Below are 18,399 nucleotides of genomic sequence, written 5' to 3' on the forward strand. Positions count from 1 at the left end.
TCAATTTTAAATTTGGTTTACATCAGTACTTTTTTACATATCTAGGAATTGTTTACAAAACCACAATAATATTGATAACTGTGGTTATTTTCACTTTAACCGTGATGTAAAAAAAATTCTAGCTACCACCTTTTGTTGTAAATGTCATTATATTGTCTGAAAACCAAACCGTCCCCATACTACAGATTACAGTGCATTTTTTTGGGCACTAATTCATCATCCAAACCTGCGTGTCTTTCCACATCTGTGCTATGTTTTCTGCACTCGTAAGACTTAAAGAAAGCGACATTGCCTATTGGTGCTGTCTTTGGCACATTATTCTTGGTTTTCAGCAATATTCAATTACATCTGCTGAGTGCCTGTCTGTGGGTGAAAAACAGTACAAGGATATTACATCAATGTCACGATTTTGTACAATAATTTTCATTCTAATCATGTTTAATGTATGCTTATGAAACTTAAGCTGAATTTTGACAATATTGATTATTGTATTGTAAGTGAAAACCCAAACTTTTGAATCCCCTCACTTTACCTCGAGCTCTATCCAGTTGACGTTCGTTGACGCCTACAATGAAAGCAGGCAGCTATTAGGTCACACATGCACCTCAGGGCTTCTGCCGCTCACCCATAAAACCTATATTTGTCTCTCTGCCAGCTTAAACGTGTTCTTTGCCCTCTGTGAAATGCCACCCATCATAAATTTATAAATGTGTAACTCCCACTATGCAGTTTGCCTCTGCAGGGAGACCAATAGCCCCGTTGAGCTGTGCCTGTGCTCAGTCAGCCATCTGCTCTGCAGTCCTCACTACAGATACAGAAGGTCAAGTCACCAGATAATGATAACAACACTGAGAGTCGCCAGAATCGAGCGCGATAATGCAGCAAAACCATAAGGAGAAATAGCCGTCCAGAGGCGAATGGCTCTCGATCTGTGCCCACTTTTACACAATGAGGCTTTGGTTATCCAAAAACTTTAGATTTGTTTCACTGAGAGGGTTTTGCTTTATTTTTATGAAATAACCTTGCATTTTATCTTTTGGTTTTTTTTAGCACTTTTGGTTAGCTTATGTTTGCTTTTTCGTTGTATGAGAGCGTGATAGATTCTCTCTGTGACTGTTAAATTGCCTTTACTCTTCAAAGAGTTGTTTTGGTTAGGGTTTGTGGATGCTTTGACCTTTTCGGGCACTGCGTAATATCATTGTCAAGTTTTGAATAGGAAAAATATCAAAACTTTTTGGTTATTTTTGAGGATGATGCTAAATGGTCTAATCTGATTCAATGGATTGTGCTAAGCTATGCTAAAAATGGTAGCGCCAGACACGGAGATCAGCTGAATTGATTCCAAAATGGTACAAATCAAATATTTAACTCTAGGGGAGCTGGAAAATGAGAATATTTTGAGTGTCCCTTTAAGCCTTGTCCTCATAAGAAAAACCTTCTCAGAAGTGGTTGCTGGTGGTTCAAGGAGGGCCCATATTCATGGTTTTTTTACGCAATTTAGGATTGATAAAATCCCAAAAATGAAAAATTTGTCATCATTTCCTTACTCCCATGTTGTTACAAATCTCTATACATTTCTTCATAGGAAGATATTTTGAGGAATGTTTGCAACCAAAACCGATCAGAGGCACCATTGACTTCCATAGTAGGAATAAAGAATACTATGGAAGTGAATGGGGTTCATGTCTTCATTTGTGATCATCAGAACAAAAAAATCTATACAGGTTTGTAACAACATGAGATTGAGAATATTATGACTATTAATATTTTAATATTTTGTGGTGAACTATCCCTTTAAGTCACAAAATGTTACATTGTCATTGCTTTTAATATCATGTTTCACTCAGAAAAGCATCGCATTACAAAAGTAAAATGGCCGTTAACACACCCCCTCCCTATTCCTTTCAGATACGCAAAGATCCACATTCCCATCATCGCCTCCGTCTCAGAGCACCAGCCCACCACGTGGGTCTCTTTCTTCTTTGATCTGCACATCCTGGTCTGTACCTTCCCAGCCGGGCTCTGGTTCTGCATCAAGAATATCAACGATGAGAGAGTTTTCGGTGAGCTTTAGTTTTAACTGCAGCACAATGACCAGATGGCATGTCTGAAACATTTTAACACTCAAGTGCCTTTGCTTTTTTATTCATTTTTTGACTGTTTACTGCAAAATATTTATCATTTAATACCTAAACAAAGACACCCAAAGAGAAGTGTCCATCTGCTCAGCCAGTTATGTAAATACAGTGTGTTATGCCATCACGCATATACCAACTATGAATTTGTGGTTACTCTGCTAGGCCAGTGGTTCTCAAACTTTTTCGGCATGTGGCCTCCTTTGTGTACGGTGCATCCCTTTGTCGTCTCCAAAGAACATTTATGAACAAAACATTTTATAAAATGTAAAAAATAATTATATAAAAAACATCCCCGCAAGCGTTTTAAAAAATACATTGTTTTTATATTTGCGCTGCATACTGCTGTGACATCATACATGTCAAAGTGTCTCTCTTTGCCAGCCAGCTCCAGCATTTTTTTATGATTTTAACAAAAGTTTAATGCGTTTCCATTTGCATAGTACCCCACGTTCGGTGTGGATAAGCGTACTTTTGGGGGCTTTTCCACCGGGTGCAGTACGTAGTACCAAGTCTTTTTTTTTGTACCACCTTGGTTGAGGTTCCAAGCAAGCTGAGCTGATACTAAAACTAAATGTGAAATCACTGTAGACTGTAGGTTTCTTCAAAAATACTAAAATTTTGAGCAAAAAGCTGAGATAATTCCGTTTCTGTGAAGGTAAAAGCGCCACTTGGTGTATAGCATAGACTGTAAAAAAAAGATGGACGATGCCCATTCGCGCTCTTCCATTGGTGAAAAGTGAAGCCGCCAGTGTCCCGATACGGTGCTGACATCTTGGGTCTTGAGTCTGCGCAGTTGCTATTTTGGGACCAGTTCTGCACAGTAGTGAGCAGAAAGTAAAGCCGTGAAATCACGGTCCCGCCCTCGCTCTGACGGAATAGAAACAGAGCGCAGTTATGCAAATTTGAAAACCACGCCCACCAGGGGAAAACAATCCAACCGAGAGGCCGCCTTCTTGTCATTTCTGGCTTATAACAAAAAACAGAATAATGCCTAAAAGCTGGTGTGTGACAATATGTACAGCTAACAAGCCAAAGAACCCAGAAATAAGTTTTTATAAGCTGTAGAGCAGTAAAACCCAGCCTTTAACTCTTTCACCGCCAGCATTTTTTTAAAAAGTTGCCAGCCAGTGCCAGCGTTTTTCATGATTTTCACCAAAGTTTAATGCCTTCCAGAAAATGTTCTTCTTTAAATATATAAACATACAATATACCAAATGAAAGAACAGACCCTCTGCTTTCAAACAAAAAAAAACCGTTTCATCCTACCTTTAGTGGTTCTTTTGCAATCAGCTTTTGAATATGGGTAGGTTTTTGCAAAAACACCATATTTTGAGCAAAAAGCAGAGATAATTCCATTTTTATGACGGACTTTTCATAGAGATCCCATTCAGAGCGATCTTTAAAACAGACACGGACATGCAGCAGCTTGCCATAGGGCAATACTTCCGGTTTTAAAAAGTTGCGGAAGGGCGCCACCTGGTGGATAATAGCGGTATTGCGGAAAGACGGAAAATCTCGTCATTGGCGGGGAAGCGTTTTCTCTTAATTGACGAGATATCTCGTCAATGGCGGGGAAAGAGTTAAGGAGAAAAAGTGGATCGCCGATTACATTTCCCCTTAGTGGACGCAGTTCTAATAATAGAAGTAGTATGAAAGTTGCCTGTTTTCCACTTTTGTGTCTTTAAACGCTCGTTTTTTTGGGGTCGACAGCTTATAAAAAAGTATTTACAGATACAACTTAAAAACAGAATAATGCTCAAAGCTGCTGTGTGACAAGGTGTACAGCTAACAAGCCAAAAAACCCAGAAAGTAAGTTTTTAAAAGCTATCGACCCCCCAAACCGAGCGTTTAAAGACACAAAAGTGGAAACAGGCAACTTTTCATAGTACTCCTATTTGTAGAACTGCGTCCACTTTTTTCTCCTTAAAGGCTGGGTTTTACTGCTCTACAGCTTATAAAAACTTAATTCTGGGTTCTTTGGCTTGTTAGCTGTACATATTGTCACACAACAGCTTTTAGGCATTATTCAGTTTTTTGTTATAAGCCAGAAATGACAAGAAGGTGGCCTCTCGCAATACAAAGTCAATGGAGACGGTTGGATTGTTTTTCCCCTGGTGGCCGTGGTTTTCAGGTTATGACACGCTGCGCTCTGTCTCTATGCTTATATCACAGCTGTCAATCATGATGTGACACCACCGTTTATATATCATTAAATAATTAATTAAAAACAAACTAATTTTAAAAACAAACACTTGAATTTACATCAGCGTGATAAAAACTACATTAAATGACAGAAACCAGCTTCAGAAAAAAGATAAGTGAAGTGTAATTAAATTGTTTAGTTGGTCTCAAGTCCCATTGAATAACATGGGGAGGCGGGGTTTATGACCTATATTGGGACCAGTCACTGGAGGTCGATCGAGACGTTTTGGCTTCACTTTTCAGGGCTTGTGCGGCACGCTTGGTGTATAGTAGCAGAAAATACGGATTGCCGTGAAAAACTCGTCATTGGCAAGGAAGCATTTTCTCCTAATTGTCTAGTTTACTCAGCAAAGAGTTAAATGATACAATGTAGTGCTGTTGGTTAGTAGCCTTATTTTTCTGAGGTTTAATTACACAGAATTTATGATAAATTAATGTATTTAATAATATTTGGCACAATCTCCCCCCAGTTTGAGAACCAGTGTGCAAAGCCACTTGTGAATGGGATCCCATAGAGGCTGTTTACACTTGGCATTAACATGCGTTTTCATCGATCGGATCACAAGTGGACGAGAGAGACACATTACGTTTACACCTGGTATTTAAATCCGTCTCTTTTGTCCACTTTCGACCGCATCTGTCCTGAATACTGTGAGGGGGTGGTCTGTGAGACGGTGGGCGAGTCTCTCTGCTGTCATTCAAACGCGAGCGGGAGTAATTATGAGTTTATATGGACGCAAACTATATTATGTCGGAGTCCACTGCTTGTTTAGCAAGTATACATGCTGCACAGTGTTTTGTACGTTTATATGTTGGAGCTTTCTCTGAATTTTCAGCGCAATTGATGAAATAGGATCGCGCAACTTTCACACGCTTTCAAAACGAAACTACGGAGATCACCCGCTTTAGTTGTATCAATGAAGGGCTAAAAATAGCGCTGTTCACCGTATGTTTACGCCAGAAGTAAAAAAAGACGTCAAACTTGTGTTTAATACCTCAGATTAGATAAATGGGCAGAGAGAAGGCGGTCGCGTGTGGCTGTTCGAACACATTCAACCACATATGCGTTCTGCAACTCCAAAGCGATCCGATCGAAAGTGGTTTTGACTACCTCTGGATGTGGTTGTAAGTGGTCGAAAGTGGACGAGCTCAAAACGTTTTGAACACCGTTTACACCTGGCATTAACGTCGTCCACTTGTGATCCGATCGACGAAAACGCATGTTAATGCCAAGTGTAAACAGCCTCATAGATTCATTAAAATGACTAAGGACCAGTTGGTTAGAAGTAATGGGAGTTTTGCAAAACTTCCATATTATTAACAGGTCCCATCACTTCCGGTACAGGTCTTTTGCTCGTGCTTTATAAAAATTGAGACTTTAACTAAAGATTCCTTCAAAGAAGCTTCCAAAGATAAGCATGAGTAATGTCCATCACATAAACAGATTCATATTTTACATTCTTTATATTTTTCTTCTCACTGACATTGGGATTTTTTTAACAGAATAAATGCAAAAAATAAAAAATAACTAGAAAGATTGGCTGAATACCTAGATATTGTCGTCAGTTAATATGGCTGTTATCATTTTCTCGACAAGCGGAAGTTGTTGCCAAAAAGCCTGTTGTAATGAATGGAATAGTGAAATGAGTTCGGGGTAAAGATCTAATCTCATTTGTTTCTCATAAAATTTTGCATTTAATGCAAATACTTTTACACATTTGGATGATGCTTGTGCATTCAAGGTACTGTATACATTTTATAAATATGTGTGACTGCTCGAACCTATGAACTTTGCACTGCTAACACAATGCCCTAACAATTGAGCTTCAGAAACCTACAGTCTTATATTTTATGTTTATCTGTAGTCTGTCAAGGGGGTTTTGGTTTTTATCCTTTTTTTATTTGCTATAAAACATACCGCCCATCATCCTTCAAAACACCATTTGCAATCTTTCCAAAGTACATCTTGTTTTTCCTCTTCATTTTGAAGCTCAAGCAGTGCATCTAAACATCTTTGAGCTTGTTTCTGCCAGCAGGGTTTGTATTCTGAGCAGTTTCGAATTGATGTGATTTTGTTCTGCTTGATGTCTCCTGCGAGCCTTTACATTCGTGTAAATGCAAATGCATTAAAGTAATCCCATTCCCCAGAAAGACGGATCATTTTGTGTTTATTTAATGGCTGTCGTAGCGTTCCTGAAGTCGCATGGCAGAATAGACAAGGGAACGTGAATAGGTGACATGTTGCGGCACGTTTAAAGCCCAACCTGCCATTTTACGTCACCTCCATGTTTTTGGATCCCTCAGGAGTCATTATCCAGCACAGAAGTATAAAGGCTTCACAACAGTTAATTATCCTTCATCCTGCACTGCAGTGTTACGTTTACTGTTCCTGATTGATGTTCTCTGTCGCCCTCTAGTGGCTCTGTACGCCATCAGCGCCGTGTACTTCGCCGGGGTAATGGTGCGTCTGATGTTGACTCTCACCCCGGTCGTGTGCATGCTCTCAGCCATCGCCTTCTCCAGCGTGTTCGAGCACTACCTGGGAGATGACATGAAGCGCGAAAACCCGCCGGCTGAGGACAGCAGTGATGAGGATGACAAGAGGAATCAGGGGAATCTTTATGATAAGGTCAGGGGAAGGTTAAAGGTCATATGTGACCCTGTCTGTCAAATCCTCTCTAAAGTCTAATAATGAGAATTGGAGCATTACTAATGTCATATTGAGTTTTTGGAGACTTAAGGGATAGTTCAGCCAAAAATGAAAATTGTGTCATCTCATGTTGTTAAAAAACTGTATAAATTTCTTTGTTCTGATAAATACGAAGGAAGATATTTTGAGGAATGTTTAAAACCAATCCGATCAGAGGTCCCATTGAGTTCCATAGTAGGAAATAATGGAGTGGGGACTCTGATCAGTTTGATGACATAAAAAGAAAAATTTGTGAACTATCCCTTTAGATGATATTGTAGTAATGGCAATAAATCGATTAAAGAAAGAAGTATAATTATATAGTTTTAGTCAGAGGTCTTCAGCCATTTTTTGGCCAAGGACCCCTTAATGGACATAGAGGGGGAGCAGGGACCCCCCACACATGTATTAAATCAAATTATGGATTTACCTACTTGTTTTGACGGTTACGTTACAAAGACATAAAAATTATGATTTTATACACATACTTATTACATTACATAACATTTTACATTTACTGGATAGATTTTATTGGGGAATTTTCATTTTAATAAAGTTTATCTATTTTATATGGGAACCTTCATTTTTAATCAAGTTTTTTATGATTTCTTTTATTAGCCTAATGCATTTTTGTTGGATGCCTAATTTGATTTATTAAAAAAAATTAAAAACTGTGTCCTTACAGGCAGGCAAAGTACGAAAGCATGTGTCGGAGCAGGACCGACCGGAGGAGGGCTTGGGACCCAACATCAAAAGCATCGTGACCATGTTGATGCTGATGTTACTGATGATGTTTGCCGTGCACTGCACCTGGGTCACCAGCAATGCCTACTCCAGTCCTAGCGTTGTACTGGCATCATACAACCATGACGGGTAGGAACCTGTGTGGTAAATTAAGGGGGGGGGGGTATTATCCCCTTCTGACATCACAAGGGGAGCCAAATTTCAATGACCTATTTTTTTCACATGCTTGCAGAAAATGGTTTACCAAAACTAAGTTACTGGGTTGATCTTTTTCACATTTTCATATTTATAGCACTTAAACATGCAAAAAGTCATATTTTTATGATATGTCATCTTTTAATGGACAGTTCACCCAAAAATTAAAATTCTGTCATCATTTACTCATCCTCATGTTGCTGTAAATCTGTATGAATTTCTTTTTTCTGATGAACACAAAAGAAGATATTCTGAGGAATGATGGTAAACAAGCAGATTGTTACCATTGACTTCCATAGTAGGAATAAAAAATATGATGGAATTTAATGGGTAACGTCAAATGTGTGCTTAACTCTTTCACCGCCAGCGTTTTTAAAAAAAGTTGCCAGCCAGCGCCAGCGTTTTTCATGATTTTCACCAAAGTTTAATGCCTTCCAGAAAATGTTCTTCTTTAAATATATAAACATACAATATACCATATGAAAGAACAGACCCTCTGCTTTCAAACAAAAAAAACCGTTTCATCCTACCTTTAGTGGTTCTTTTGCAATCAGCTTTTGAATATGGGTAGGTTTTTGCAAAAACACCATATTTTGAGCAAAAAGCAGAAATAATTCAATTTTTATGACGGACTTTTCATAGAGATCCATTCAGAGCGATCTTTAAAACAGACACGGACATGCAGCAGCTTGCCATAGGGAAATACTTCCGGTTTTAAAAAGTTGCGGTATTGCGGAAAGACGGAATATCTCGTCATTGGCGGGGAAGCGTTTTCTCTTAATTGACGAGAAATCTCGTCAATGGCGGGGAAAGAGTTAACATCATTTATCAAAGTATCTTCTTCATCATTTATCACAATACTTCCAAAATATTTTTTCCTACTATGGAAGTCAATGGTTACAATCAGCTGTCTGTTTACCATCATTTACTTTTGTGTTTACATATTATTTAAAGGTAAAAAAACTACATAGTGTTGCTTTAAAATGCTGCTTCAGTGATGCTTGAAATGATTTTTTTTTTTTTAATTGCCTGCAGATCGAGGAACATTTTGGATGATTTTCGTGAAGCTTATTACTGGCTCAGACAGAACACGGATGAGCATGCTCGGGTCATGTCCTGGTGGGATTACGGCTATCAGATTGCAGGCATGGCCAATCGCACGACGCTGGTGGACAACAATACGTGGAATAATAGCCACATAGCACTGGTGAGGAATGGCTTTGCCTTTGATGACAGCGACAGGGTCTGATAAGATAAACAACAATAAACCTTTAATATTCTGGTTTGCTTGCAGGTTGGTAAAGCTATGTCCTCTAATGAAAGTGCAGCCTATGAGATTATGAAGTCCCTGGATGTGGATTACGTCCTGATCATTTTCGGAGGAGTGATCGGATATTCGGGCGACGATATTAACAAGTTCCTGTGGATGGTGCGCATTGCAGAGGGAGAGCACCCTAAAGATATTCGGGTCAGTGTGTGTATTTGAATCCTGGTTGTACGTCGTCTGTATGCAAATTGTGTGTAATAGATTCGAGGTGGGCCAAGTTGGTTGACTGATAGTACAAACCAACCATAATGATTTGCACAGCCCAACCTGTCTGAGATGCCATATCTCTCTAGTCATCTTTTCAAAAGCGCCTCTACAGAAAATAACAATACGTCACAGTTGGACTACACATTGCTTTGACATTCCTGTTGTTTGGCATTATGAGACTTTTTGGCATGTTGGGTACTAAAAATTAGAAATGGCTATGTGCAGATTTAAAAAATTTACACTTTTGCACGTCAGCATTTCGGATTATCAAAGCAATCTCCTTTTCACTTTGTTTTCACGATACGTTATTGTACTAGAATAAGGGAGGCTGTCATGTTTTCAGGGTTTACACAGGTCATGGAATTTCGGGAATATCTTGCCATTTTTTAACTTATTCACCGCCAGACATTTTTTGAAAAGTTGCTCGCCAGCATTTTTTGTGATTTTCACAAACGTTTCACAAAATGCCTTCCAGGAAAATTTTCTGGTAAAATATATAAACATACAAATGTATCAAATGAAAGAACAGACCCTCTGCTTTCAAACAAACAATAAAGAAACAAACAGGAAAAAAATGTTTTCGTCCTATCAATATTTTTTGCTCTGCTTATAAACTCTTAAATATGGGTATTTTTCTTTAAAAATTCTTTAAAAATTAGCAAAAAGTCGAAATAATTGCATTTTTGTGAAGGAATTTTGATAGAGATCAGATTCAGAATGATTATCAAAACATACACAGAGTTTAAAATTTGTAAATAACATTTTGGGTTCAGTTTTTTCATAAATTGGGTAAGTGCATCATCTAGTGGATATTTGCGGTATTGCAGATTAAGATAAAAATTAATCAGGAACACGTTTTTTATGCAAATGTTTTCTTTTAATTGACAAGATAACTCGTCAACAAATATTACGAGATCAACATATATACGAGATAACTCGTCAATGGCGGGGAAAGAGTTGAAGGTCTTTTTCCAGACATTGAAAGTCAGGAAATTGTATATTTGTCACAGCATAATAGACATAGGTCTTGGAAATTCAGCTTTTTAGTCAGGGAAAAGTCAGGGAATTTGACATTGGAGTGGGAACCATGTATTTTGGATGTACAGGTAAGATAAGTGTTTAACTAGTTTCTTTGTTCTTGGTCTTCTGCAGGAAAGTGATTATTTTACACCACAGGGCGAGTTTAGGGTGGATAAGGCCGGATCGCCCACTCTGCTCAACTGCTTGATGTATAAAATGTCTTACTATCGCTTTGGAGAAATGCAGGTGAGTGTCTCATCCCATTCAGTTATTTTCTCTGTTATACGGTGTGAATGCTTAATGCTAAACGCCGTTTCCGCAGCTGGACTTCCGCACACCTCCCGGGTTCGACCGGACACGGAACGCCGAGATCGGCAACAAAGATATCCGTCTGAAGCACCTAGAGGAGGCGTTCACCTCCGAACACTGGCTGGTGCGCATCTACAGGGTGAAGAAGCAGGAGAACAGACAAGCTTTGGAACACAAGCTCCGTAACATCTCAGCCAAGCAGAAGTACACCTCAAAAAAGGTTCATAGAACAGCATTTTGAGAAACTCACTATGTTTGTTGTTTTCAAAAATGGTTTGCTCAGGATGCTAAAATGAAAATGTTATAATACCCTTTATAGAAACACGGTAAAAATGTGGTGTTTCTAGTAAAACAGCTGTTAAAAAAATGTTGATAATTGGCTACTATACAATTCATTAACTGTATAATGGGTTAGACTTTACATTTAGTTTCAATTTGTTGAATACCCACTGAATTGCTTTAAAATTTGCATTTTTGTTTGATGCGTTACAGCATTATTACAGCCAAATATCAAAATTGCCACATGATTTACCCACCCCCAAATCACCCCACATACGCATGTCCATCATCTTTCAGCCGAACACATTTGGAGTATATTTAAGTAAGTTAATAAAGGTCTTCTGCGGGTAATCAATGTGATTTTTGTAAGAAAAATATCCATATTTTAAACTTTATAAACTATAATAACTAGCTTTTATTAAAGCATTCAAAAACACACTTCTTCTTTTGTGCCATTGTTGAGTCTTAATACAAAACAATGCTGTCGTGTGTAGTGATTCCTGTATCTTAGCGTACTTGGTTCTCGTTCTCCCGCTGATGGACGTGTGGGCGTGGTTGCCGTGGGGAAATTCCCATAAAAAGAAGTGATATAGCTTACACCTGAAACATCATTTATTTGAAAAAACTTCTGAAACTTGTACGAACCCTGGCACAGAACTACTCTGTAACACGTCAGACTGCTTTTTTGACACTTTGCATTTGTTAAGCATTAGGAAACCAACTCTTAAACTGTGTTAATAAGCCAGAATGCATAAAATACAGTTGAAACCCCCCACCACCTTTAATGACGCCATCTTGGACTCGCACGCTTCATGAGTCACTGCGCAACATACCAATAGCTGTGTTTCCATCACATTGATTTCGAAGTATCACATAAGATACGAGTGATGAAAATGCCAAAATTCGAATTAAAAAAATTGTATTTGCCAAAGTTTTTATGCTCGCTTGAGGTGGTTTTTGACTTGCGAAAAGAGTAAATAAATGCGAATAATTGAAGATGGAAACGCATTTGCCTAATAAATTCTGAATTATTTACTGTTGGTAATTACAGTAATTACCACTATTATTCGTTTGAACAACTTGATGAAAACGCACCTATTTCACATTTGTTTTTTTGTTTTTTTGAGAATAGACGCTTTTACTGTTTGTACACAATGATGACGTGGCAACGTATGGCGTGCAGTTTGGCAACGGAAGTACGGCAAGAATCAGCAGTGAAGCAAATCGGACAGAGAAAGTTATTTTTAAAAGTTGACTTATCAACTTTTTCAACACATCTACCAAATCCTTGTACTATAGTGGAGTGGATAGAAGATGTTAGTGGATGGCCAAATATAAAGTGGCCAGAAACATGTATATGTATATAAGTATATTATATAACCGTTGTAATAAACTTTCTGTGTTGCTAACATGTTAGAACCACTGGGGAACAACACCACTTCTGTTGCCAAAATGCGTGCGCAGGCTATTTGATCACGTGGGTGGAAAAAAGGGTTTATTTATAAAATATTCGCTTTACGTTTTGATGGTAACCCAGCTTATGGCAACGAATGCTCATTACGCTAAAACACTCTTGTGAATCGCTTAAGTCCAAGATAGAGCTGTTACTGGAAGCTAGTTTACAGTCTATGAAGTTTAATATATGGATATTTTTCTTACAAAATCGCATTGATTACCTGCAGAAGACCTTTATTAACATCTTGGAGCTTTGTGGATTACTTCTGTGAAGGATGGATGCACTTTTTTGGGGGTTTGAAGTCATAAGTTTTTCTGAACATTATAAAGCTTGGAAGAGCAAGGACATTTACTAAAATAACTCCAAATGTGAAAGATGATGGACATGTAACTTCGGATTGCTTCGGGATAAGTAAATCATGGGGTAATTTTGATATTTGGCTGGAGTATCGCTTTATCATAATTTCCACTAAAACAAGTTAGGGCAGATCATATTGTTTGGCCCCTCCCTCTTTTAAAATTGGAAATTGCGTTTTAGCTGCATGAACACCGCCAGCGACTAGCAATGCCAGAGCGATGAAATATCGTTCATTACAGTGGATGCTTGGCTACTTTCAGCAACACAAGAAGTGGGGTGTTCAGTGACGTAACAAACTTGATACAGGTTCAGCTTTATACAAATGATGAGCTATTTTCGGAAGCGACTACGAATGAAGCAGTGGATTTTACGTCATCTGTCTTTCATTATTTACTGAAGTGGATGGTTACTCAATTGTATAAAACTCCTAAGAATTAGGAACACCTCCTCACGACCTCACTGAAAGAGACGGGTGACGCACAGTGACAAAGTGCACACAGCTTTAGTTTACCACACAGCCTAGAATCTATAGAGAAGTTGCAGAATGATGTCATCAAAACCATCGATTCATATTAGTGAAAGTGAGAGACTGGAAGTTTTGAATGCTGCTTTTTCTAAATGTAAATTTATTTGATAATACTAGATTGCAGGTATACTTAAGGTTAACATATTTATACTGTAACCTAAAAACACTATTTGATTTGAACACTACATTAGTTAACATTTTCAATTTCTTTGTGTGGTTCACAGACAGCCAAGAGGAAGCGGGGGCTCATCAAAAACAAATTGACGGTGAAAAAAGGCAAGAAACTGAACAAGAAGTCCGTTTAGATATTGAATAAAAAGTTGAGAATGGGGAAAAATAGGAAAACAAAAGACAAGGACAAATGCAACTAGTGAGTAATCCACCAATCGAGAACAACAACAAACATTTGTCGTCTGGCACCGCCCACCTGAGTATATTTGATTGGAGGCTTTCGGTCCTGTGATTGCCATGACGACACTGAGGTTCCATCATGTGTTCGAGGATGAAGCACGGATCGGGATCGACACCTGTTTTAATCTAACAACTCTGGACTTCATTTTGTTGTTTTGTTTTTGTTTTGTTTCTCGTTTTTTCTTTTGTACTTGAATGTGCTGGCGAAGCAAGAGACGTGGCCGTTTTTTAAAACGGCTTGGCAGTCAATATTTTCGTGGTAATGTAATATAACCGAATGCTTAAACGACCAACGGATATGAATTTAGTGAAGCTCAGTGAACCTTGGAGCACCAAAGAAAATATTTTTTGTTTTGTCGACTCGGAGCCTGTGTGAAATTGTTACCTTTGATAGAGATGTAAAAATAAACGTTGTGGAATCTGAGGAATATGAATCTGTCTGCAGTCCTGACGCGCAGGGTAACTTGATAGTTCGCTTTTAATTCTCTGACGACAACGACGACCCCTTTTCCCAAGTAACAAAATGCAGTGGGGCTTTGCAGCTCCAAATTTTTTTTTTGTTTCTTTGACTCGGTTATTAGTAATGTTTAACTATTGTGGTGATTTTGATAAATAATTTGTTCATTACATTTGAATGTCGTTTCTATTGGTTGTAAGATTTTAAAGTTTATGCAATAATTCGAAAATCAAAACGGTTGTTTGAAGAATCCACTTTTGTTCATTTATTTCTCGTGTTTTGTCCAGAGGTTTACTGCGAAAGTTTGCAAAGATGTTTATTTCCTTTTTTGACTAAAGTTTCAGGCTAATAAGGAATTTTCCGACTGATTGTCTGCCAGGACAAAGTGTGAATTAGTTGTAGGTTTATAAAATGCTGCATTATTAGTCTGAATGCACTTTGTCTTAGTTCAAATTAATCTGGATCCACTACTGAGTAGCATGCAGGTGGAGAGTGCGTGTTTTTAGTGTGACTATTCCCATCTTTTTAACATTGAAAGGACGCTTCCTGCAACAGCAAATAGGTTTGGGCTTTCCTCGGTTCTTAAGTGCTGTCATTATAACTTCCCTATATCTTTTGTTTTCTGCCTTTCTGGTTTCCAACTTTATGTATTGCCTTTGCTTCATGTTTTGTTTTCCTGTAATATAATTGGAAGAAAATTTTTGCTTTTCCCCTCTCTGCATAACATTATCCATATGTTGTTCTCAGAGGGCTCCGAATCTTAGGAAGGTATTTATTAACACGAATGAAATTGAAGAGGAGGAAGCCTTTCATCTTGAAATGCAAAAACTGTCATTTTTCTTTTTCACGTAAAAAGTTATTCCATAAATTGTAAGAAAAAGAAAAAAATTCAAAAACAGATTGGACGCGGCAGAGATGCTGTTGTGAGTTGATGCATTGTGATTAAAAGACTCGGATGAAAGAATCGGTTCTCGTTCATTCAGATTGGATAATCTAGAGAAGGATTTAGTAGTTTATTCAGGCCAGGTTGGTACTACATTGATGTTTTTCCACATGTGTCCACTAGATAGCTCTAACGCATCACTAAAAACAACGGTTTACACTTCATCTAGGTTTATGTACTGTCATGCATGCATTTGCATGCTTTATTACTTGTTGCACTTATATTTTTAAGTTTAATAAATTTAAAATTACAATTTATTTTAACTTTCTTGTCTAGTGAGGAGTTTGTATAAATTATACAAATAAAATTTAAATAATATAAATTATAATTTATAGCCACTCCTCACTAGTCAAAAAAAGTTTAAATAAATTATAAATTCAAGTTGCTTAAACATAAAAATTCATTCCAGAGGGTACGCATGACCCAGCATCAGTTTTAAGTGTATATTCATGTTGTTTTTAATGATGCCTATTAAATCACAAGACCTGTGTTTTTAAAAGTTTTGAACAGCTGTAATTGCTTATTTTCAGATAATCGTTTTTTAAGAGAAAGACGTGAACATTTGTCTTTTGCAGCTAGATTTTTATTTAGTATCTAAGGTGGGGACGCCATCTGTGGTCACATACAAGACAGTACAACTACACAGCCCATGTTTACCTTGACTTTTCAAGAGCACCTGTAGTTTTACACATCTACAGAATCTGACTCCTCACAGGCACACATGCAGAAATGCTTCAATGAATAAGACACTTAATCCCTATTACAGAATTTCACCAGTGGACCAACTCATTTAAAGGGACACTATTTATTTATTTATTTATTTTGAAAAATGCACAATTTCCAGCTATTTTAGAGTTAAACGTTTGATTTTTTTCCGTTTTGGAATCCATTCAGCCTATCTACAGGTCTGGCTGTACCACTTTTAGCATAGCTTAGCATAATTCATTGTTTCTGATTAGACAATTAGCATCTCGCTCAAAAATAACCACAGAGTTTCTATATTTTTCCTATTTAAAACTTGACTCTTCTGTAGTTACATCGTGTACTAAGGCCGACGGAAAATTAAAAGTTGCAATTTTCTAGGCAGATATGGCTAGGAACTATACTCTCATTCTGGCTTAATAATCAATGATTTTTTTGCTGGAACATGGCTGCAGCAGGCGTAGTGATATTACGCAGTGTCTGAAAATAGTCCCCAGTTATTGAAAGTTTTCAAGGGGACTATTTTCAGGTGCTGCGTAATTTCATTGTGCCTGCTGCAGCCATGTTACTGCAGCAAAGTCCTTGATTATTATGCCAGAATGAGAGTATAGCTCCTAGTCATCTCTGCCTAGAAAATCGCAGCTTTTAATTTTCTGTCGGTCTTAGTACACGATGTAACTACAGAAGAGTCAAGTTTTAAATAGGAAAAATATTGAAACTTTGGTTATTTTTTGAGTGCGATGCTAATGGTCTAATCCAGGGGTCAACGTTCGGGGACCCCTTAGATGAGAGAGGCATGGAGCAGGGACCCCCTAATACTAAATGAGTAAAACAGAGATATTTAAGTAAGCAGTAAGGTACGAAAGGCTGCCTTTTCGTATTAGGCACAACGCAAAGTGGAATAAAGTACAACTGATGACCAATCAGAATCAAGGACTGGAGCTGTTTTATAAATAGAAACAAACCATATTGTCACACAGCCATACTATTAACATGCATAATTTGTTTGTTAAAGTATATTTAGTTTTTATATTAATATAATAATAATAATAATAATATAATATTATTTCAAGGTATTTGCAGTGTAATATATTTTAATTTTACTGTGAATTGGACAAGGGCTTTCAGTTTATAAAGATGACTGATCATGGTGAATGGCACAAAGACTGTCTATTCTGGTGGGGATAGAGGTTGTGCTACTTTATAATTCTGAGGTCTGTTGCCTTTCTCGTGTATCATCATTGTCACGAGTTTAAGTAACGCAGGTTTATTTTCTGTATAGCTTCATATCAGACTCAGGAGAACAACATGCAACGAGTCCGAGCGCATCTCTTTGGTGAAACTTTTTGAGAGGCGGATTTCAACCTGACTATGAATCTTGCACAAAGCACCATCACGGCACGCATTTCATTAATTTTTAAATGCGAGCGATAGTTTTGTCACAGTTTAAAATGCAGACATGGTGTGGTGTCATTTGCCTGTTGAATTAGTGCTTTAAATTTGAACCGCGTGAAACAGCCGTACGTCCAAGTTCAGAAATATAGATGAGACAACATGTCGCACTGATTCTAAAAGGACATTCTGAAAGAAAGACACGCATAAGATTTACCTGTTTTATGATGACTTTTCTGTCGCTACTGCTGCTTCCTGAGTGGACATTTATAATCTTTAGATATTTTATTTTGGTCCGCTGGCTAAACTGAACGCGCGCCTTCAAACCTATGCGGCCACGCACGTGCACAACTTAAAGGGGACATGTAACGTTTTGTACATATATTTTACGTTTTAAGCAAAAAATAGCTTGTCGTTAAACATCATTTGGCGGACCCCCTGCAGTTCCGTCGCGGACCCCCGGTTGAAGACCCATGGTATCAGATTTAATGGATTATGCTAAGATATGCTAAAAGTGGTATCCCCAGACCCGGAAATCGGCTAAATGGATTCCAAAACTCAAATGTTTAACTCTAGGGAAGTTGGAAAATGAGCCTATTTTCAACAAAAGTTGAGTGTCCCTTTAACTGGACGTTGTTACAAGCTATACAGCTCCTAAAACTTAAGTCTTACAAAGCTGTGAAAATTGTACATTGAATTATAGGTAACACGGTGCCGTAGAGCTATGTGGTATTTTTAATCTAACTCCATTTATTTTTAAATGTGAGAAATAGGTTGACTTAATGAATTCGATTTAAAATATTGGCATTTTTTAAGAAACATCTCTACCAACTGAATTGGCAGCATAAATCTGTTCTTTCCCTGCTGGAAACAGAAGAAGAAATTTTGATAAATAATGGTTGACGGTACTTCTATAGTAGAGAAATCAAATACAATGGAAGTCAATAGGTATCGTCAGCTGTGTGCTTACCATCATTTATCAAAATCACCATCATGTTGTTCTAAACCTGTATGAATTTCTTTATTTGGTTGAACACAAAAGAAG

General features: G+C 37.7%; 1 protein-coding gene across 1 annotated transcript in view; it reads left to right on the forward strand.

Annotated features, from left to right (window-relative positions):
• The window catches only part of stt3b (STT3 oligosaccharyltransferase complex catalytic subunit B), a 57,153-nt gene extending 41,872 nt beyond the window's left edge, over nucleotides 1–15,281 (forward strand). The window contains exons 9-16 of the mRNA XM_065298555.2: nucleotides 1,909–2,063; nucleotides 6,758–6,969; nucleotides 7,715–7,902; nucleotides 9,004–9,175; nucleotides 9,263–9,436; nucleotides 10,655–10,768; nucleotides 10,845–11,051; nucleotides 13,674–15,281. Coding sequence (XP_065154627.1) covers nucleotides 1,909–2,063; nucleotides 6,758–6,969; nucleotides 7,715–7,902; nucleotides 9,004–9,175; nucleotides 9,263–9,436; nucleotides 10,655–10,768; nucleotides 10,845–11,051; nucleotides 13,674–13,754 — 1,303 coding nt within the window. The 3' untranslated portion in view covers nucleotides 13,755–15,281. The remainder of the gene's footprint in view (nucleotides 1–1,908; nucleotides 2,064–6,757; nucleotides 6,970–7,714; nucleotides 7,903–9,003; nucleotides 9,176–9,262; nucleotides 9,437–10,654; nucleotides 10,769–10,844; nucleotides 11,052–13,673) is intronic.
• Nucleotides 15,282–18,399: the final 3,118 nt, after the last annotated feature.

Source organism: Paramisgurnus dabryanus, chromosome 13, assembly GCF_030506205.2.
Source record: "Paramisgurnus dabryanus chromosome 13, PD_genome_1.1, whole genome shotgun sequence".
In the NCBI taxonomy this organism is placed as follows: Eukaryota; Metazoa; Chordata; class Actinopteri; order Cypriniformes; family Cobitidae; genus Paramisgurnus; species Paramisgurnus dabryanus.